This window comes from Fusarium odoratissimum (genome assembly GCF_000260195.1).
Source record: "Fusarium odoratissimum NRRL 54006 unplaced genomic scaffold supercont1.34, whole genome shotgun sequence".
Taxonomy (NCBI): domain Eukaryota; kingdom Fungi; phylum Ascomycota; class Sordariomycetes; order Hypocreales; family Nectriaceae; genus Fusarium; species Fusarium odoratissimum.
In genome coordinates, this window is record NW_022158717.1 from 152,162 (window position 1) to 173,908 (window position 21,747).

Genomic DNA, 21,747 nt, shown 5'->3' on the forward strand with positions numbered 1-21,747 from the left:
TTTCATCCTGGTTGGACATAGTTACATCACTGCACACATAAGGCCACCCACAACTAAAACAGATAATCAGCATTAAGCACCTTCCAAACTAGTTTCTGCCTTACCGCCAGCAACTGCATTTGCAGGAATCCCATTCATAACACCACCAACGATCTCCTTAGTGTACTCTTGAACCCTTTGGTGGTTTAATACAATTCCGATTATTCCTTCTTATCCCCTATTTCCAAGCCGATTTCATGATAATAATTATAGGAGTACTAGCCATTGTTTAGTAGGTTTAGTATTTTAAGTATAGGTTATCGATTAGTTTAAAATCCCAATTGTTGTTTATTTTAATACGGTGTTAATTTAGGAAGAGGTCATACTCATGCCTTTAGTAGTATATCCCATCTTGAAGCCAATAACATAATGCAAATTTATCCTGCTAGCTCTCTTATACAACCACTACAGTGTGCCGTGGGAGTGCAAGATATGTTGCTTCTAATCCCTTGACTACTGTACCATCCTTATTGGCACTGCGCACCAGCTTTGCTGGGAAGTCTCCCTTAAGCTGCCATGGACTGGGAGCTGACGTTGCTGCAGCAGTTGAAGTGGCTGGGAAAGGCTTTGCCCATCCGAAAATCTTCTCGACCGTCACTAGCAACCCATCTGTCGTATCATTTACTAGAGCCTTCTTGTCACTAGCATATTTTACCCAATCAGTTCCCATGCCATCCCATAGCTGCTGATTTGTTTCGCTAATCTCCTTTGAGCTAAGCTCTGCTGGGGTGTATCTGACTTGAGTCGGTGCCATGATAACCCCTGATTTGGCATTCAGATCTGGGCTCACAGCGACGTAATCTAGCCCACCGGGTACTGAAGTATCTGGTACTGCCTTGCGGATTGGATCGTATCCAGGAACAAACCAATTCGTACCAGGCATAGTAGGTATAAATCGGAGGTCCACGACACCCATTTTCGCTGCATCACTTGCGCTAAACGTGGGTATAGTGCTGAGGGCAAGAATAGGTGCTGGTGAACTCAGTAGCAATCCCATGGGTAGTTGCACTGTAGCACCGTCGTGGGATAACAGTGATGATGCATCGCTCTGAGAAGGGTCTGTGTCTGTTGAGTATTTGCCCCATGTTCCAGTCGGCACAGATTTGATATCAAACGATGCTCCTGTCCAGCCACCAATAATCTTGGCACTAACAGTCTCCATAATGACAACAGACAATTCAGAGACTATATCTGTCGTGACTTGCATCGGCCGTGAGAATATGTTTGTCTTGGTAGGATGAGGACCACCATTTAGTACAGGCACTTCTGCTCCAGCGCCATCTTCTGCTTGTATCAAGGCCGGAGCCACCGAAGCATAACTGAGCGCGAAGTCTGCTTGGATACGGAACTTGAAGGTACCACCTTTGACGAACCACTTTGTACCCTGACCAGCGTTACTATCGGGTACCGCATTGCTCTCGGTACCGGATGCTGCTGTGACTCGAGCAATGTTGCCAGAGAGAGCGGGAGCAGGGCTTGGTTTTGGCTCAAGCTTGAGAGGGTTTGGATAGTTACCGTCCTCAAGAGCAAACTTTAAGGCAGCTGCTTCGACTACCTCTGGAGCTGGTAATGGACGGGGCACGGTGCCTGTTCCCTTAGGTGCAGGAATCATGGTTCCCTCCAAATCGGAACGGGGGTCATAGGAAATAACAGATTGAACACGCTCCGGGTCAATAGCGTTCTTGGAAGGGACGTCTGGGCCGGGCTGATGCACCATTTTCCAGAAGTCCAGAAGAGAGAGAGGATCCTTTGCCTTAGGACTGGCTCCGAAATCTATAGTAAATCCAAAAGCCCAAAAGTCGACACTGGTCAAAGTTAGTTCAGTGTTTCCTATTGCCATGAAATAATAAAGAAATTGGTACATACTGGGCTGTTCCTCCAAATTCTGGCCCCTGAATAACCAAGAAGGCACCTATACTGGCACTAATATGGATATGAATGAACAGGATGTCAATATTGAACGACACGCCCACTGATACATTGAACTGTGCCACGTAGTGAAGAGGGTGGAAGTTAATCAGGCAGTCGAACTGAGCATCTAGCCAAGCCTGCAAAGGTCCAAGATCGAGACTAACGTGGATCAAAGCACCTCCCATGACGACTTTGGGCGTCACAGCGAAATAGCAGTTTCCGACAACGGATAAACAGCTGCCAACTGTGAAACATATTCCGAGACGCTGTGGTACAGGGTACCAGTCTGGAACTTGATATTGAGGGTGATAACCTCCAACTGAGAAGACCCAGTCTCCAGCATGTGGATTAGACTATAGCCAGGTTAGTTCATTGTTCATATTGCCTTGGGTATCTCACATACTCCAAACCAGTATACCAGGGCAAATCCTCCCGTGAGCTGGCATTGGGGAACAAGTAGGAAAGATGTTGGTGCCAAAGCTGCTTCGACGCGAAAATATCCCTGTCCCATATTGAATTCGATCACCATAGCTAGCTCAACATAGACGAGACAGGACTCCCTGCTTGGGGCATCTGGCGGCATCATAGCAACAGCGTCACCATAAATAGCGAGGTCGAATCCACCAGACTTGACCTCTAGCATCGCCACCGCTGTAACAGTGAGGCAATCAAAAAGCGATGCTGATAGCCCCGCTGCAAGCCAGTATTCGTCTTCTTTTGGTGTTACCCATGGAGGACCGGTTTGAGTCATGGTCTGTACGATTAGGAAAGGATCACTACCAGCACTAGCTGTCACTGTGTCGTCAATGAAGGGGAAACTTGTTAGTTGGTCGATTGTTGGGGGAGTCACAAAAGAATTGTAACCAAAGCCCATTCTGATGCCAGAGATCTCGCCGAACTCAAGAGTAATAAGTGCTATAATTGTCAACATTTATAGCCGAGGGCTGGGGTACTGATAGAGAGGAGAGGAAACTCACGTCCGTTGAGTTTGGCGTAAAGAAAGATGGATTTGAAACCATCAAGAACAGCGTATTCTCCGATACCTATAAAGTTGTAGGGTGGAAATGATATTCCTATCGCCCCAAGATATGTATCTTGAGTCTTGGTGACGATATGCTCAAATCCGCCAGCTATCAGAAGAGGGGGTTGATTAAATGAAGCAACCATGCCGGAGATGACGGGTGACATCTTGCCTACGAGACTCGCAAGATTATCCAGTGTAATACCACCGTCTAATGGGACTGTAAATCCGAAACCTATAAGTTCAAGCAGAATTGGGCCCATGGCAAACGTAGCATCCATCGTGATAGATATCTGTGGCACATCCCCTTGTTCTTGATATTGCAGCGAAATGGCACTGATTGTGAGCGGGCCGAGGCTAAGAGTCAACTCGCCCTTTGAAGGGGGACTTGCTGGCACGGATGGTTCGTCATCAGAAACGGTAACCCCAGCTGTCAGGGCTTCTGATGGTGTATTTGGAGTTTTGGGTGGAGGTACAGATGGTTTTGCAGTTGCAAAGACATGATCGAGGACAGCTTTCTGGTTCTGTATCACAATGAAGTGATGTCCTGGAACTACCACGACACTATCAGCTGTCGAGGCTTTGGCGCTGGCTGATGGGTCCACGGTGGCTGAAAAGTAAAGAGGGTTACCGACAGGCATAACTTGCTGGTTCAAGGCAGAGACCTCGGACTTTAGAAGACCACCAGAATCGCTCACCCACAAATACTCCAGAGCGTCGAAAGGTTGTATCAAGTCTCCAATCAGTGGAATACCTGATAGTTTTGGAAGATTCCCAACAGCAACACGAACGAGCCTCTTGGTCTTGGTAGGGTCCTTGTCTCCTATTTGAGCAAAGGTAAAGCTGACATGCTCGATTTCAACTTGAAATGCAAAAGCGACCTGTTCTGTTCCATGCTTTGCGACCTTTATAGAAACCGGACTGTGACCTCCTTCAGCAGAAGGGATCTCAATTCCAGAAACAAAGGTCGGGAGAGAGTCTGCCGCTCCAGGGACAATGGAATTGACTACAGCACCCAAAGTCGCAGTCTGTCCATTGGGGGCAGATGCTCCTAGATCACACTCAAATGTCCAGTCTGTCTGAACCTTCTTATCAGGTGGCGTATCTGGGCCGCCAGCTGCCTGTACAGTGAGGACAGGTACAGGGGCATCTGCTGGTAGCAGAGTGCCTTGTGACCCTGGTGGAGTTGCCTGTGCGGCCGTCTGACCAGTGACATTTGAACTGACATATTGATAGAAAAGGCGCAGCTGTAGCAGCCCTACCTGGATGGTACCAACAAAGGCAAAACTTGTAGCCGCTCCACCATCTGCGTAGGTATAAACTACTTGAACCTCAGGAATCTGAAGTTTCCCAAGAACAGAAAGAAGCGATTCGTTGTAGTTGGGGTCAAACCACCCAAATAGCATGGCGCCGTTGATGTTCTGCGCCAGTCCAGAAAGAAGCCAACTTTTATTCTGATATGAAACGTTGAGGCCAATCATGCCAAAGTCGCTCAGATCCAGTGGACTCGTCAACAGAAAGTCGGTAGCCAGTGTACATGAGAACGACCCTGGTCCAACAGCCAATCTGACGTCAAGATCTTCCCAGACGAACGGAGCTGGAACTTGTGGTCCAGTGGTAGTAGGAGGCGGTGGTGGCCTAATCAACTTCGCAGACAAAGATAATACTTTTGACGTTATCTGGTACGATATGCTGGCTGCGGTTATAACAGTTGGAAGGGAGTTGGGCAGACTCGACAGTTCCGAAGAAAGATCTCGTATCTTATAAAAGCGCTTTGTGACTGTGCCAGCCGGGGCAAGGATAGCCTGGCTGACACTAAAGGCTGGCTGCAGAAATTGACCAGAAGTCGTGTAGAACCCATCGAGGATAAGACCACCAGAAAATGTAGCGCTGGAATGATCGTATAGAAGCGAAATGTTGAACGCTCCCCACTCCATAGAGAATAATATTGACCAATAGGTGCCAGCAGCGGCATCCACTGTTGCAGAGACCCTTAAAAGATGTAGATTCGAAATAATCTGACCTAGAACTGGTGTTACCGAGCCCTCAGATAGCCCAGTAAGTGTAAAGAAGTTGGCTGGAGAAGAAGAGTCTGGGTTCTGAAGAATCGACAAGTTCATACCACCGCCGTCAAGAGCAACCCAAAAGAGAAACGGCCCAGCGACAAATTGTATGCCGAGTGAATAATAACTATTTACATGTATGGAAGATGCGGTGGTGACTGGTGGGTCTACATCTTCGCTGACGCTGGAAACAGCATATCCAAGGGACGTTTTCTGAATCACTATCTTCAAGGAGCTGAACAAGGTCGACAAGTTAATGCCGAGGTGAGAGTAAATTTTCGTTGAAACGTTTTGCAAAGCTGTAGCAGCATCTCCAGATGGGACAAAAGTAAGAGACACATCAGCCCGCATGGTTTGACCCGGCGTAACCCAGAATGCGTTACGCTCTGCAGTCGTATCTACCTGAAATGGCAGGCCAGGTCCTAGGGCCTTGACTATGTTTTGCATCAAGGTGCCTGGGGATGAGAGAGATGCGGCTGAGGGATTCCCATCTTGGCTAGGATATGATCCATTGTCAAATGGTATGTTGCCGGTGCGGTCGGCAACTCTGAATTTCTGGAGAATATCCAAAAGGGCGGGCGTTGTAGTTGATCCAGATAATATTGAAGTTGAAGGAAGCCCAATAATGACGCTGTTGTCGACGTTGTAGTCGGCAGTGTGAAACTGGACGTCATTTGCAGAGCTATCGAATTTGACGTTCCAAAGTGCATCTTGTGTAAATGTGCAGGCTAATTCTGGATCGCCTCCCGTTGCATTTGGTGTTACGTCCAATTGGCAGCCGACCTGGGGGTCTTGGAGGAAGTCTCTCCAATTCGGAAGAACATTGGCCTTGGAGTCGTCCAAGATTTGAATTACGGCTTCACTCATGGTGGTGAATAAATAAATTCAGCTTTAATGTTCCAAGAAACCAGCGTCGGTGTTGGGCATTCTCAATATCGAGGAGACTCAGAAGATCATGACGTGCGGTATCGAGCAAGCCAGGTTCAGAATCGATTGATCGATAAAGTTACAAAGTTACAATGCCGACGCCATAAATTAGAAGCCGTCATTGCCGTGTGGACGATCTAGACCCCAGCCTGCTGAGAGGTATGCTGACCAGCATGCAGGAGCTGAAAATGTGACTATGGTGTTTGGCTTAATGGCTTTTCGTACTTGAAGCACCAGATACGAGAGGCACTGGAAGTACCTAGTGTATAAAGCTACATGGCCAGAAGTTGCAATAACTTGATTTGCTGGGGTAGTTCCGAGACGCTAGGAGATAAGGAGGCGGGATTACCCCTCTTCAGCCCCTTTACATTAGCGCTGAGGTGTAAATCGATAGTTTGTTTTCATCCCTGGAGAGTGTGGGTGGTCATGCCCGAAGCCTGTTCCGGTAACGCATCGATTCACATGCTACGCCTTCACTTTTTGGCCTGAGGATGGCGACATTATCACCAGCACAACCTGATGCAACTCCAGCACTCGATATGTTATGGACCTGAGCTATCAATGAACGACCAAATCAAGATATTTGTTTATTTTCCAATCTTACACATCACTGTCAATTAACTCATTTTCACAATGTCTAGTCCACGATTGCTCACCCAAGGGTCTATGGCCCAAGTCATCCAGCAGGCTCGAGATCCCCAAACCGGAGACCCAGTCAGGCCACTCCTTGAAAAAGGCGAAATGCGACTATACAGCTTTTACAAGCCAAGTCTCCAAGCAAAAGACTACACAATCAACGCAACGCAAACCATCACATCTGGCACTCAGAAGCTTACCCTGTACAACACAAAACCTGACGTCAGCGCTCTGGGCTTGGCCGGCCAGCGATTCGAGGTCATAGTGCCGCGTTTTAGTCTGGACACGAAATTGATCAATACGCATTATCCTCCCGATGGCCACCAAGACGAGGCTCGAATTCTGCCTCATATTGTCTTGAATGACCCTCATTATCCGTGGGAGATATCACCAGGAGTGACGGCAAATATGACTGACGGAATCGACTTTGGCCCTGTAGTTGGAAGTGACGGCAAGACTGAAACAGTGGCTCGTTCAATGGTTCCCTGGGTGGCCCTTCTAGTCTTTGATCCAGACGATCTACGGCTTACGGATATTGCAGAAGCCAAGGCTCTAGGCCTTCCGGGATTTACATCTGAGGCTGATCTAAAAACGCAAACACCTAATGGCACCTTCAGCATGACCGTTGCCGATTACTTCGCAAACATTACAGAAACATCAAGGATCAACTATGCGGCTGGTTACAAAGACCCAGCCACTGGCAAGCTACCAGATCCCTTGCCGCAGGAATACGACGAGATATTACGCACGCTAGACAAAACAAATGTCATCTTTCCCCAGAAGTCTCTTGTGAAAAAGCTCTTCACGGACTCAACAAGGGCTGATACTGCCACCAATAAATATGGCGTAGAGCAGTATAAGTACATGTCCCATGTCCGAGAGATCAATACCGAAGGCTGTCCAGATGCTGGGGTCCAAGAACAGGGAATCTTCTCTGTTGTTATTGCATCCAGATCAGGAGCACTACGAGACAAAGTGTTGGTGAATAATGTCTGGACTGAGCTTCCTACCAACATTTCTCAGCCTCGCACCCAAGTCTGCCATCTGGTGTCGATCGAGCATCTAGACTCGACGATTGATACATGGACAACAGACCAGCCTAGCCAGCGCATTGGCATGATATCACTTTTCTCTTGGATCTACACAGCACTGCCCCCAAACCCCGTCAACTTTGTAACGACGGTACGAAACTTGACTGAGAACCAGCAGATGCTTAGAGTGGACGACAAGGTTCTTGCTGGTCTCGATCTAGCCAATAAGCAGAACAGCGCGTCAGAGGATAACAGCATCAAATCTCAAGTGTCTACTGTACTAGCTGATCGACTTCGAATGGGATATACAATCTCACGCTGGAGAACGCAAACAGGCGAAGAAACAAGTGCATTCACCCGAGGACCACTGGTGCCGCTGCCAACTCCGGCAGTCCCTGCGCCAAATACGATTCAAGACTGCTCTTTTACATCTCAGGATTATCAGATTCTTGATTCCACAACCGGAATGATGGATCTTTCATATTCGTCTGCTTGGCAATTAGGTAAACTACTGGCCATATCTGACACGACCTTTAGCTCTGCCTTGATGCGGTTTCGATCTCTTGTACGGAATGCATCGGTGAACTCGACTATGATGAAGGCGAATAACATGAAAGCTGCAGCTGATGTTGTTGCAGGTGTCAAGTCAATTATCAGCAATCTGAAAGCTCTAGCTACTGCGCGCCATGAAGTCCCAGGCACTCCTCAAAGGGTCCGACCACCAAGCACTCGCGAGGCAATAACTAGTGTCAGCGAAGCGGGAGTGGCATTGACATTTCAATCCGATATCGAGAAATCTGTAGGCTCCAACACAGCTGCGGGACAAGACTCAAAAGGCACCCCAATACCATACAATGGATTCAATCTCCAAGGTCCTAATAATAGTGACTGGGTTATAATTCACGATTGGTTAGCTGATAAGCTCTCACTCGGGGGCATCCCGTCTCACTATTTATTACCAGAGCCTTCTTTCCTGCCCCCAGAGTCGCTTCGTTTCTTCTATATCGATGACTTTTGGCTGGATTGCCTTCTTGACGGGGCCTTGTCAGTGGCCAATCACCTGGATGCAGATGATGATGTGGTCCGCAGGCAGATCAAGACACGATTCAACACGTACCTTTCGACGCCTGTTCCTGATGCTGGGTATAAACCTCAGGTTCCTTGTTATGGATTCTTCATCAGATCCAAAGTCATCAAGGCTATGCCAGACATGAAGATCTCTGTTACTTGGAAGAACCCAGATAAGAGGTACCCGGTCTGTAGATGGACCAAATGGGATGATCAAACACTCATGTGTCTTTTGGATCGTCAACCGCAAGAATTAGACTGTATCGAACTATCCCAACCGCAGCATCAACAGAGATTTGCTTTGGGTGAGGCTATTGACGCCACAGGATCAGGGAACATCACTTTCTTGCTCCGGACGCTGTTTACAGTTGCCCCGGGCATTTCTCCTGATGGGGCTCAAGTTTCCGATGATATGTCGCGAGGTTGGCTTGACTGGGACTCAAGAGGCATCAAGATCCGACAGCTTGCGATGGATGTCAATCAGCAGCTCAATAAGGCGGCCCCAGGGAAGTATGTTGACCCGACGCCCAATTCATGTGAGACGGGATTAGAACTCAATGACCCGAGATATTATTTCACGATAGTACCTCCACCAGGTGTTGACTCTACTCCCGTCCCAAGGGATCGTCAACTTTTCATTCGCAATCCATCCTCGACTCCATCACCACCACAGCCTCCTACTCCACCTCCTAGTAAGCCCATTAAGCCAGGAGAACCAAGCGGGTTGGATCTCCCACCAACAGTTCCACCTCCAGCAGCAACCCAAAAACCACCCACAACGCTGTCGTCAGTCCCGTCACCAGCTCACCAGCGGCCCCATACATCAACTCCCGCCATAATTCCACAACCTACAAACAAACTCTTGGTCACTCAACTCGCCAGCTCCTCTATAAGATCTTTTGCAACGCCACAGTCTAGGTACGACATGAAGATTTACGTCGACTACTGTGATCCACCAAAACGCTTTCCCGGCCCATTCGAAAAGTACAGTGCCACGGACTATATCCCCACCAAGAATAACTACTACTTCGATCTCATCTTCAGCATCCGCAAAAAGCCCTCAGCAATCACGTCTGACTACAAACTTCTCAAAGTGGTGATCGATATCCCTATTGAGTCTGTTCCGAAAGCAACAAACAAAGAGGCATTATTGACCCCAAACTACGATGGACCCGGTGTGCGCATGCTCAACAACCAACGCTTTGTACCTTTTCTCTTCACCGATGAGAAGCTGCCGATGCTGCATGCTGAGGTCGTTCCGCGCTCCTCTACACTTGACGATGCGCTGCAGCTTAATGACTTTAGCTCGTCACAACTATCATTCCGACTTGCAGAGGCAAATATCTCGCCAGTCAATGTCGTAACAAGAGTGGTGATCGATGGGCAGGTGAAGCCGATGGAGGTGGGAAAGGTATTCATCACATGGACCGAGTGGTATAGCACGCCAGCAAGTCCGGCGGGAGAGCCAGTTATAAATCACTACACACTACTGAAGCAGAGTGTGACCGACGACTGAGATTAACATAGCCATTTATTCTTGTGTTAGTTTTGGAAGCATGTATGAAGCTTAGAGAACCAGACTGTGAGGTAGTGTCAAGACTTAGTTGCATTCTTTCCTACTTATTTGCCCCCTGTGTTGTCCAACTTGCCCATTAATTGCAAGTACCCTTCCAATAATGTATACGGCGCCGGCTTAAACTTCACCGAACCAACATCTACATTCACCCCCATAGTTGCATACTCAGCCGGCAACTCAGTCCCATCATCAGCAAACCCATCCTGCGCATAAGGCTGCAACCACGTCCAAGTACCTTTGCTTCCCGATACAGGCAAGCCAACAGCATTCTTTGGTGTTTTGTCAGGGTTGATTGCATTCGCCTCTGAATATGTGAGAGGGACATCATCCGTGACAAGTGATGGTCCAAGATGGAAGAAGGCATGCATCTTGTCCATAGCCACCTTGACCGCCCAGTCTGGTAATGTTAGTGACTTGGTAGGAAGAGTCGGCGAATATCCGTGAATAGGCGTGTACGGATCTACCAAGAGCGAAGTGACAAGATATTTCCTGTTCTTGGCCTCGACAATGTTGGCCGTCTTCTCCGGTTCGGGATGCAGGTAATATGGGTTCAGAACAGGGTAGTTATCTGGGTAAATACCCTGAACTCCCTTTTGTGACTTCCCTTCTGGTGGGAAGTATGTGAACAGCGTATCCCACTCCGTGACCGGCTGTGGATCTGGGATATTACCGTTAGACCCTGGTGCAGCTGCATTGGATGATAGGAAGTAACCGACAACGCCGTCAAAATTACGAGCTGCATCGCCAATCTTCAGCTTAAATCCATATCTCTCAAGCTCCCCTTTCCAGGTGTCGGGTCTGCTGGAGATGGAATCAAACTGAGGCTCTAGCGGCGGTTGTGCGAGTTCTATGCTCCAACCAGCGTTTACCAGGGCCAGCGGTTTGCCGACGATAGCATTGGCGTAGGCAGAATAGCTTGATGGGGGAAAGGGCATGTTTTGGATTGCTCCGTTGATCATGTCAAAGAAAGCCTGTAGGTATGTACCATCTGTATCGACCTCTGGGGAAAGCTGGTCAAGTAGCTTACTGAGCTGGTATGTCCCTGCGTCACTCGGAACAAGACTGCCTTTGGGTGCCGCGTAGGGAAGCCACTTGGCTGAAACGTTGGTGCCATTGACTCCGCCCTTGCGGATCTCGCGGTAAAAGGTACCATCACTGAGGAAGAACTGCAGGCCGTTATCGGCATAGTTGACCACCAGCCAGCCCCAGATTGGATTCTCAAAATCTGTAGCTTCTCTCCACGCAGAATATTTATTTGATGCGATTGTGTCTTGCGTCAGAAAAACACCATTGATCCTTGCATCCTGATTGATGGCTGGGGTCAATTGGATGAACTGAGAAACTGGCCACGAGCCTTCAACAACTGGATCTGGAGTTGGAAACAGTGTGTTCAAAACCTTCTTCTTGCCTCCGCTCCCATCGTCAACTTCGATAATATCTGGTGCCAAGTAGTCGCTCAAGCTTGGGTAAATCTTTGCATCTGGAGGTTTTGGCTGGTTGACGAGTCGTCGATTGAGATCAGGCATAGTGATGGCTTGTCCAAACTTATCGATGATGTTGAGTTTTGTAAGCACCATCTGTCCATGCGTAACAAGTTTGAATGGGTTGTTTGGATAATCATTCAGTGCAAATTCCATCAGTGAACCATATGGCGTCAGCGCGCTTTGATCTTCCATCAGGGCCAAAGTTGGGACGTCGATACCAATTTCAGTAGCATCTGCCGCAGTCAAGGGAATCACGTTTTGACCTTGTACCCTGACATTAGGTTTCACATGTGCTCCTTGAACTGTTGTGACGAGATGATTTGTTAAGCCAGACAACGGTGCAGACAAGAACTTGATCTTGCGGATTTGCTGCTGCAAAGCAGAAGCGTCAATGTCTGGAGGAAGTACATTGGATTTGTTCTGAAGCACCTGAGCGACCATTGTCTCTAGGTTCAGTGTTGGCTGCGGCAAGACCATGACTCTTCCATTGAGGGTACGAAAGTCTGCCTGACTTGCCCCATCTGCTGTCAACAACGCTTGCCCTGGAACATATCGGACCTGGGAGATCGGATGCCCAACTGGACTCGGGCGAAGTTGTACATCCCATAATTCTTTGTCGATATGGTAGTAGAGCCCTTCCCATTCAATGAACAGGGGAGCAAAGGGATTGCGGTTACCCCAAGACTGAAAGCCTGTGATCTTTGGAGTGCCGGTTTTGCCATTGGTGGTTCCCATGTTGGTGCTTGCCATGCATTCAGCAAGTAACTTGGCAGCAGTAACATTAAGTCCGTTATCCTGAGGGACAGGATTTTTCAATGTTCCAAAGATAGTTTTGGCCGTAGAGATATCATTCAACAGCTCCTCATCTAGCAGGACCTGCAGAGTATCCAAGATATCTACCGGCCAGCCAGAGTCCAAACCCACAATAGAAAGCGTAGGATCAGATCGCAGTCGATACGGTTCTCGTGCAGACGACTTGCAATCGACCTTACCTTTTAGATCGGATATATCATTGTTCAGCGACGTGATGAAACTCTTGAGGCCCGTGACAACTGTTCCATCTGGGTTTGTGGCGCCATTGATACTATCCTTTATCGGCTTTACTGCATCTGCATAAGCTTGCAGCACAGCTGGGCGGCCAACAGTGGGGATGAACTGGCTCTTGTACTTGAACCATTCAGCGAAAAGCGACCACTGTAGCCATGACAGTTTTCTAGTCGCTATGTCTAGTACCAACTGCTTTTGATTCAGCTGTTCCAATACCGTTTTCTCATCTTTTGATGGAATATTTGGTTCTCGTTACAATTAGCACAAAGTCCAAATCTCAAGTGCGACAGATAACTTACGGCCACTATTTGTCAAAGGTTGTTGCGCGCCTTGGCTTTGAGCACCTTTGGAGTAGCTCCAAACAGAGCCACCATCAGTCTTTGAGAAATTCTGCTGAGAAATCATGTCTTGTGCCTGGACACGAGAATCATACTGATCACCGGCCGCATAAAGCAGCTGAGAAAGCTCCACTACTTGATGAGCCAGAGAGGCACCCCCCGGGCCAAATGGGCTGGCTTGGTCCGAGTCATGTTGATGGGCATCCAGAAAAGTCAAAATACTATCAAGAGCAGTCGTTCCGATTGACAAGGGCTCTATTTTAGATTTGGCCTCTGGCTTGAAGAGGTTTGCACCATCTTCTGCAACACTTTGAGCAGGCAGATTGTTAAAATCATAGCTGACGTCGTAAATGGCGCCATGAACAAGACATCTTGTTTGATCTTGCAAGTTTTTGAACTTGCCAGCATCCCCTGCTTCATTGGGACTCAGTTGCATCATGAGGTCGGAAACTCGAGTACTCAGATTAGAGGTACTTAAGTGATCCAGCTTGATGTTGAATGGGTCGTCATTGGGGTCGCTGTGCCATCCAATTACAAAGTAATCACAGGTGGCCTTACTCAAGTAACTGAAGTTGTCGTCCCTCGGATTTGAGTCATTGGTGTTTCGTGGGTAAGAAAAGTTGTCAATGATAGAGAGCACGTTGGCATTGTGAAGAGCGTTGTCAGCAAAGTATGGATTTGAAGAACTCATGACGGTCAGGCCACCGGGAAGATAGTTCCTCGGATCAGTACCAGGCCAGTTCTGAAGATCGAATTTCCGGCCCAGGAAAACTTCCGTTTGTTCGTTTAGCACATTTGGGTTGGACGCCGGGTCACTCGATTTAGGAGCTTTAGGATCACCTCCGGCGTAAGAGACAAAGGGCGACACACTGCTCTCCAAGTCCTCGTCGGCGGGAATCTCCTTGATCTTTCGAACAACATCGCTCTCAACGACCCAACTTTGGAAGAGATTGACCCCAGGAGGAGGATTAGTTGGTGTTTTTAGATGCCTGGTGATTAACCACCGATTGGGAATCTTGCGAAACGTAGGCTGCGCTGGGTCCGCAGTCGTTCCACCTTTGGAACTACTCGTTGTTCGTCCAGTAGCGGCAGCCGTGCGATAGCATCGAGGAAGAGACCATTGAAGATGCACGCCCATTCGATGCAGGTTCAGATTGTTTGGGGGCGAAGATCCAATATCAGCAGTCCTGGAATTTCGGGTGGCTGGTTGAGTATTATGGAAGTCTACCTGATCAAGGATATCATGTTGTAAAAGATTGCTTTTGAGGCGCAAAGCAGTGTAGTTTGGCTGGGTGTATGGGGCAATCTTTGATTGACGTGATGCATCGCAGAGTTTTGGAGATAAGACAAAGGCATCCAAATGCATCGGAATGCAAACGTTCTGCATAGGGGGAGCCATCATGACGGTCTATGGCCGGTTGGAATAGACGCACAAGAGAATTATTCCAATTGCTCTGAGCCTGACAGTCTGTTGGAAGCATCTCTATCGTAATATCGTCCTTCTCTAGTCAGCAGCGGCTTGGTGAGATGGGGCCAGCCGAATGTGAAGAGCTAAGCGTGCATCCCCGTTTTCGGACACCAACCCTTTAGTGCCGTATACCCGACGCTTACTACGGCAGATGCACAAGCTGAAAAGATGGTGACATTCCAGACCGGTCCTAACTATACTGTACTCGTCATGAGCGGAGATTATACCGGCGCCACTTTGAACCTTTCCTCTTCCATCCATGTACCGAGCTAGTTGAGTGACTTTCTTATACTTGGTATTGAGACACGGTAGATTGCGCATGAAACCTCCCTGGCGGGGGCAACCTAAACATCCTCTCGAATTCCGTCTTTTCCTTATTCTGTGTCCACATTGCCAACAATCATTAAACCACTTGCCGCAAAGCAATGTCCCGCACAAAGCACTTCTTACCCCCTCTCGTAGGGCTAATCTTTGCAATCATCGCCTTTGTCTTCTCCGTATTGACCATCACATCGCGAGAATGGGCCATACGTATGAACTACGACCCGGATCCCAACCCTCAAACTTGGGACAAACCAACCTACACCCTCTACCGTTCTCCTTTCATCATCTGTAGAGAAGAGCAGGTCAACAGCACCGATCCTAATGCAGACCCCGTTTACAGCGTCCATTGCGATCACTTTAAACCCTATGGACATAACAAGACCACCTGCGAGCTTATGAACGTGACGGACTCGGATGTAGCTGAGAATCTTGGAGATCAACGCTTGTGCCAGCAAATCCACCTCGCGGGGAACTACGCCATCGCCAGCACTGTCTTTATCGGGGTCGGTTTCCTCGCAACCATGACATTGGCGTTCTTAAGCTTGTTGCGATCTGTCTCAACTCATCGACACAAGCATGAGTCCGATCACAGAAGCAACAACAGAGCCCTGCCGCTCCTCACCCTCGTCACACTGGCCTTTTTATTCGTTGGTTTCGTAACGGCTCTCATTTCGCAGTTCTATGGCATCATGGGCTTCATAGTCTCGCTCCCCAATCAGTCCGATTTCGCCTCAAGCCAGGGCTCGGGGAGTAGTGACGAGGCTGAAGTACATGGCTTTCACGGTCCTTGGTTTCAAGGAAAAGCGTTGAGTGTGTATGCGACGCTCGCTTGGGGCTTCACTATTGCCACGGGGACTATGGTGAGCTTGACTTGGCGACTACCTCGATGGAATGTATGAGTGAGAGCGTGAGACAGATTTGTTGTAGCATTTTAATTACATCCTGGATTGAATAATTTAAACAGTTAGAGTCCTTTTGGCTGCTTGTAATATTTATACTGGATTATTTAATTTGAGCTATTAGCTTTATTAAATTGCCTATATTTTTACTCTTTAATCATTTCTTTCTCTCTTAATGTATAAATAAATCAATTATAACAATAGCCTTCTAAATATAAGTTAGTTAATTTATATAGTATTATTTAAACTGTATTTACTTCTCAGATGTCCCTTTTAATTTATGCAATTTAACTCCATCTAATGTTGGAATTCTACGTACCCAGTATGCACCAAGTTTTACGGACAATGAGTTGGCAATCAAAGGAAACTCGCCGTATTGTAATCGTGGCTGCTGATCATTGTCAGCACTAATCCAAACTATTGTTCAGCCGCAAAATGCAGGGAACTCTCAATCGAGACTAGTCGCACACGCAATTGCAGGACAAGTTTCGGCAGATTACATTCCGGTTGAAATGTTGCAGTCGTCACGTTATTTCCGCTCTAGAAAAGTGTAACTGCGAGATACCCTGTACTCTGTCTCATACACTCAAAGCTACAGGCCCTGCCCAATGAATAAGTCTCACAGCTTTCCGGCATAAATCTATACCGCCTATACAAGCAAATATTCGTAAATATGGACCCAGTCACAATTACCATGTTAGTCGTCTTGAAAACCCTCCGAGAAATCCTAAACTGATTCATATAGCAATGGTAACGTGGTTCACCACGATGCTCAACGTGAAGGCGGGGTTCATTTCGCCCCGGATGCATCGCACACAGATTATCTTATCCTGCAGTCTTTTTCTCCTTTGGATGACTCACAGAGAGAACGTCTAAGTGCACTTGGGGTTGGCGTTCAACAAGTCATTTCAGGCAACACATACTTTTGCAAATACGATCCGCACGAGCTGCAAGAACTCCGATCCCTGCCGTTCCTCAACTTTGTGAACCCTTACCATCCAGATTATGTGGTTGAAGATGCGCTCAAAGCTGGTGGCTGCAGACCACCGGACGAGGAGCGGCATGAGGTGTATATTACGCCTCATGATGATTGCGCCTCGCCTGAAGATCTAAGGGCTCTTGCACAGAGCATCGCTGATCGCCTCAACGTGGATGTTTCCGACTTTGTCCCACAGACTGGCTACCTGCGGGGATGGCTGAAGCCAGAGGATCTCGCCGTAGTAGCCAAGTTTGATAAAGTCCGTTTCATCAGCGAGGTCCAGGAAGACGTTGCCTTCAATTGGATTGCTCGAGGGGATATCAATGTTGTGGATCCTTCCGTGGCTGCAGTTATGTTCCAATCCAAGGCTCAATATGACTGCGAAGGTGAAATCGTGGCTGTGGCTGACCAAGGCTTTGACGACCAGCATCCAGCTTTTACATCCGTCGGCTCTACGGGCACTACCACCAGAGTCACCGCCAAAAGTTACCGACAGAAGGTCCCCGGTGGTGTTACGGATGTGAATGCCCATGGAACCCACGTCGCAGGCAGTGTGGCGGGCAACTGGGACTCTCCAGGAGTACAAGCTCCTATTATGGGTACTGCTCCCAAGGCAAAGCTATTCTGCCAAGTATTGTTCGAGCAGGATGGGACAAAAGTCAAGTATCCAGCAAATGAAAGTCTTCAGACCATTATTAAAGAAGCGAAAGACCTGGGGGCCAGTGTTCATACGAACTCCTGGGGCACCCCTTTGAGGACTGTTGGATCTAGCTTGCAACAGAACGACTACACAAGGGAATCAGTGGATGTTGACCAGTCAGCATGGGACAATCGCGACCTCACTATTCTGTTTGCCGCTGGAAATCATGGTCGTTATGCAACACCTGGAGGGCAAATTGGAGCTCAGGCAGCTTCCAAGAACTGCATTACTGTTGGTGCCTGCGAACCATCTCACCCCCTTGATTATGACGCTTCTCGAACACCTGTCAGTCGATTCAGCTTGGGCCAACCTCGAGGGAACACCAATCGAATGGGGTTCTTCAGTAGTGTTGGGCCAACAAAAAACACTCTGAGCACAGGAAACAACAGCCGCATCAAGCCAGACGTCGTCGCTCCTGGAGCATGTATCTATTCTGCCAAGTCTAGACAAGCTACAAAAGTTGGAGATGGAGCAGGCCAGCCATTTAATTACCTCGGAACGCCTCCTGACAACACGCCACCAAACGACCTATTCGTCTTCCAGCAAGGCACTAGCATGGCCACGCCGATCGTGGCCGGCTGTTGTGCTGTGATAGTCAAAGCACTACGTATTGCAAACATAACCATCTCATCAGCACTGGTCAAGGCTATTTTGATCAATGGGACAACTGATATGACAACAACTAGAGTGACCCAACGCATGATAGGAAAGAGACCTATAACTGTCCCGCCCGCTATTCCAGAGATATTTCTCCCAGAAGCAGAAATAGATCTCTCAGCGACACCATCGCCCCAGCAGGGCTTCGGCCGCATAAATCAAGCCAAGTCGCTGCTGTGCATTCCAGCCTATGGTGGATCCTACGGCGGAGTATACCCTCTAAGTGGGCAGCCAGCGCTTGCACTTCAAAAACGTCAGGTGGAGGAGGTATTATCCATCACCATTCCTAACGCCCCCTCAACCGATGGCACAACTCTTGGTACTCTGATACCCAAATTAACAATTACCATGTGCTATACCGACGCGCCGAGCGTACAAAACTCCGGAGGGTTGGTGAATATAGTGGCTATGAACGTAAAGGCAGGCGGTCAAGTCAGGTATGGGAACAAGTCAGACACAGACACCCAGCCTGATATAGTCAACAACGTTCAGAAGGTTGTATGGACCGATATCCCGGTTGGAGACGCCAAGGTTTTCGTTAAATGCATTGCTTTGAATTGGGGCCTTAAAGGCAGTGCACTGAATGACCCAACAGGAGGACAGGACTTTGCTATAGCTTGGTACTTGGAATGGGTGGATACGTCTGGTAACGCTGAGTACAGGGCATTGAACAATAGTATGACATCCGTAGCTGCGATTGAGTTTGTAAAAGATATTTAGATAGAAATACCAGTGTGTGATACTGAGTAACTAGCTACTATAAAGCCAAGGATTTTATTTCATTGTGATTCACAAGACGTTTCTTGGATTGGTCCCATAGTGGTTAACCAGGCAGGCAGTATTAGAAATCGGATAATCCTTGCCGCTCGGTCGGAAAGTGTTTTGATGTTTATCTGTCAGAAACTGCTCTGTTCGTAGGATCAAAGTGCTGTATGTATAATGTGACATATATTCAAGATATCAAGAAGGACAAGCTCTTATTTATATGATAATAGAGAGCATACTCTAAAAAACAAAACCTGCTATTTCAATGCATCATCTAGGGCAGGCGCAAAAGTGAATCGCCTCAATTCCTTTTATATTTAATAATAAAGTTTCAATTAAACCTGTAAACCCTGCCAACGTCAAGACTTATCTAAAAGCTTAAACTATAATCGTAGTATGAGATAGTGACAATGATAATAAAAGTGTTTAATTGGGCGACTTCTACGGTATGGCGCAAATCTTAGATTATATTATAAAAGGCTATCTAGAGCGCTTATATAACTAGGGAAGTCAACGTAACGGTCATCTTTTATCAAGTTTCACAATAGCTTTGCTTATAAAGTAGTTGCAGCCGACATCAGAAGGAACTTCAGATGCCGGCTTGAATTTATCCAAGTCTTTGGCTAAGGCAAGGCTGTTCGCTTTCTAAATAAGGGTCACACCTTTAGCTCTGAGTTGTCTGCGCGATCATAGATAACTCTACATCGTCCGACGAAACACGCTGTTCTCGTCTCCGTGTCTCTCGTTGTTTCCAAGCCAAGTAGAAGCCAAAGCAGACGATAGTCGCAGGTACGGTTAGCGCGACCCAGACCCATATGAGATCGGGCTTGTCGAATGGTGATGAGTCCCCTGTGAAAAAAGGCATGGCTAAGATGGCCTGCACGTACCCATCTGTCAGCTCGTCGAAAATGCGCTGAAGACAAGCCTAACATGGGCCGCTATGCCGTGGGGACATTCACTTACAGCAAATGATGTTCCCGGAAGAAAGAGAACAGTCACAAGAGCCACCTATAAACAAGGAACGAGTCAGCAATCGAGCTCATGCGCATGGCCTAGATTGATTGAAGGCAACACATGGTCAAGGCCGCAGGGTACGAGACGTACTGTTTTCATAGCGACGCTGTCTTTCATCATCTCCTCGCTAAGTCTTTGCGACTGAATCGCCAGCTGTCGGGAAGCCTCGGTTTCCTTCTGCGTTTCATGTAGCACCTTCGCCGTCTGCTCAGTCAGTTGCTTCGTTTGCGCTGCGATATTCAGCGACTCTTTCGCCTGGTCACGGCTAGTCTCGAGGATCTTGTGCATCATTATTCCGGTCTGGACAACAAGCTGGTCGCTGATCCCCTTGTTGTTATCCACGAGCTAGTATCTTGAGTCAAATTGAAGCTTGGCTGATGGAGTTTGGGGGAAAGGTTGATTACTCACCAAGCCCATGACGTTGGAAGCCTTTTGTTGTAGTTCCTCGCGAAAGGTGCGCAATACTGTTAGCATCGATTCAGCTCGGCCAAGAGCTGTGAGGACCCAGTCGAGGTCTTGCTCGGACCTTCTAAAGAGGAGATGAACGAAATGACGATGGCAGGTCAGATTATATGACCTTGTCTGGTCTAGGATGTTGGAGAATAGCTGCAGCTCGGAATCATATCGTTGAAGATGGGCTGCAATACAGTGCAGAGATCTGTTAGTCTTGGCATTGAGCTGCAGCAGGTCACCACCGGCCGCGAGGTCTTGTCGAAGTAACGCTTCTTCCTACAACCAGTTAGAAATTAGTCATGGTGGAGCGTCCCTGAAAGAGTAGGCTTAAGCTAACATAGGCGATCAACTGATCATCGACGCTGCTCAGAGAGTTATTCCACCATCTCAGAGCGCTGTTGAAGACAGACATCTGAAGGTAGATTGGATCGCGTCCGAGGCGCCGAGATTCACAGTCCTGATAAGAATCTCTGAGGCGAAATATCGGCTCCTCCACGACTCTCCTCCACCGGCCGTCCTGAAAGTTGACGACGACCGCCTTGGGACTTGCTCGGCCGCCCCCGTCGACCCAAAAGTGCAACGCAATCTTTGAGCCCCTGACATCGACGTTCGGACCGTCTAAGTGAAGGTAGTTGATCGGGTTCATTTGGCTCTTGCCCTTGACGTGGGCCTTTGGGTCACGGCACCTGACTTGGACTCGTGTAGGTAAGAAAAACCAAAAGCTCAAATTGCGGTGAGTGGCTCGGCTGGGGAAGCACATGGGAGAAGGATACTCGATATTAGCCAGGGCGTTGGTGAAGGACACTGACAAGTGGCAATGATGCCGGAGGAGTTGAAATGCATTAGTAGACAGCCTTAACCTGTTGGCATCTGGTGGGCTTTCCTCATCCGCACGCACGAGATGGCGATTTATGAAGCTTTTGCAATGTATGTATGTTAGTTTTGAAAAGAGACTGAGATCTGAAGTCAAGTTTCTCCATAAAACACTAACAATGTAAGCATCTCGAACCCTTGAGGGTCCTGCTATTGAGAATTGCTGTCAGTCCGGCGAAGCTTCGATAACCTTGGGTGTTGATGGCAGCAGGAGAGAGTGACCTCGAAGTACGTTGCGAGTTGATCTTCGTTTAAAGTCCTTTCCAGAAGAGCTGCAGTTGATAGTTATGAGAAAATGTTTGATACGTGATACTGAATTTTGTTGTAGAGCGCCTACATTCACCTGGTCCAAAACCAAGGACTTGCACCGATGACTCGGAAGCCAATAGCGTGGAAGCAAAGACGGAGACGTTGGAGGGGTCGCTCTGAATATCTTCGCTGAGATAAATCTATCAGCACGCCTACATTGTAGTA

At 48.0% G+C, this 21,747-nt stretch overlaps 6 protein-coding genes across 6 annotated transcripts; 3 read left to right on the plus strand and 3 right to left on the minus strand.

The window, feature by feature from the left end:
- Positions 1-433: 433 nt before the first annotated feature.
- Positions 434-5,901, minus strand: FOIG_13581 (uncharacterized protein; the record flags this gene model as incomplete). Its single annotated transcript, XM_031214739.1, has 4 exons — positions 434-1,844; positions 1,906-2,303; positions 2,354-2,865; positions 2,928-5,901. The coding sequence occupies 4 exons, from the start codon at positions 5,899-5,901 to the stop codon at positions 434-436; spliced, it is 5,295 nt and encodes a 1,764-aa protein (XP_031055536.1).
- A 693-nt stretch (positions 5,902-6,594) lies between these two features.
- On the plus strand, positions 6,595-10,212 carry FOIG_13582 (uncharacterized protein; the record flags this gene model as incomplete). The annotated part of the gene is made up of 1 exon (XM_031214740.1): positions 6,595-10,212. The coding sequence occupies one exon, from the start codon at positions 6,595-6,597 to the stop codon at positions 10,210-10,212; it is 3,618 nt and encodes a 1,205-aa protein (XP_031055537.1).
- Positions 10,213-10,316: 104 nt separating this feature from the next.
- On the minus strand, positions 10,317-14,540 carry FOIG_13583 (uncharacterized protein; the record flags this gene model as incomplete). Its single annotated transcript, XM_031214741.1, has 2 exons — positions 10,317-13,051; positions 13,103-14,540. The coding sequence occupies 2 exons, from the start codon at positions 14,538-14,540 to the stop codon at positions 10,317-10,319; spliced, it is 4,173 nt and encodes a 1,390-aa protein (XP_031055538.1).
- Positions 14,541-14,993: 453 nt separating this feature from the next.
- On the plus strand, positions 14,994-15,832 carry FOIG_13584 (uncharacterized protein; the record flags this gene model as incomplete). The annotated part of the gene is made up of 1 exon (XM_031214742.1): positions 14,994-15,832. Exon 1 carries the CDS (start codon positions 15,035-15,037, stop codon positions 15,830-15,832), a length of 798 nt encoding a protein of 265 aa, XP_031055539.1. The 5' UTR covers positions 14,994-15,034.
- Positions 15,833-16,505: 673 nt separating this feature from the next.
- Positions 16,506-18,949, plus strand: FOIG_13585 (uncharacterized protein; the record flags this gene model as incomplete). Its single annotated transcript, XM_031214743.1, has 2 exons — positions 16,506-16,528; positions 16,578-18,949. The coding sequence occupies 2 exons, from the start codon at positions 16,506-16,508 to the stop codon at positions 18,886-18,888; spliced, it is 2,334 nt and encodes a 777-aa protein (XP_031055540.1). The 3' UTR covers positions 18,889-18,949.
- A 520-nt stretch (positions 18,950-19,469) lies between these two features.
- On the minus strand, positions 19,470-21,160 carry FOIG_13586 (uncharacterized protein; the record flags this gene model as incomplete). Its single annotated transcript, XM_031214744.1, has 5 exons — positions 19,470-19,810; positions 19,897-19,941; positions 20,038-20,292; positions 20,356-20,676; positions 20,738-21,160. 5 exons carry the CDS (start codon positions 21,158-21,160, stop codon positions 19,598-19,600), a joined length of 1,257 nt encoding a protein of 418 aa, XP_031055541.1. The 3' UTR covers positions 19,470-19,597.
- Positions 21,161-21,747: the final 587 nt, after the last annotated feature.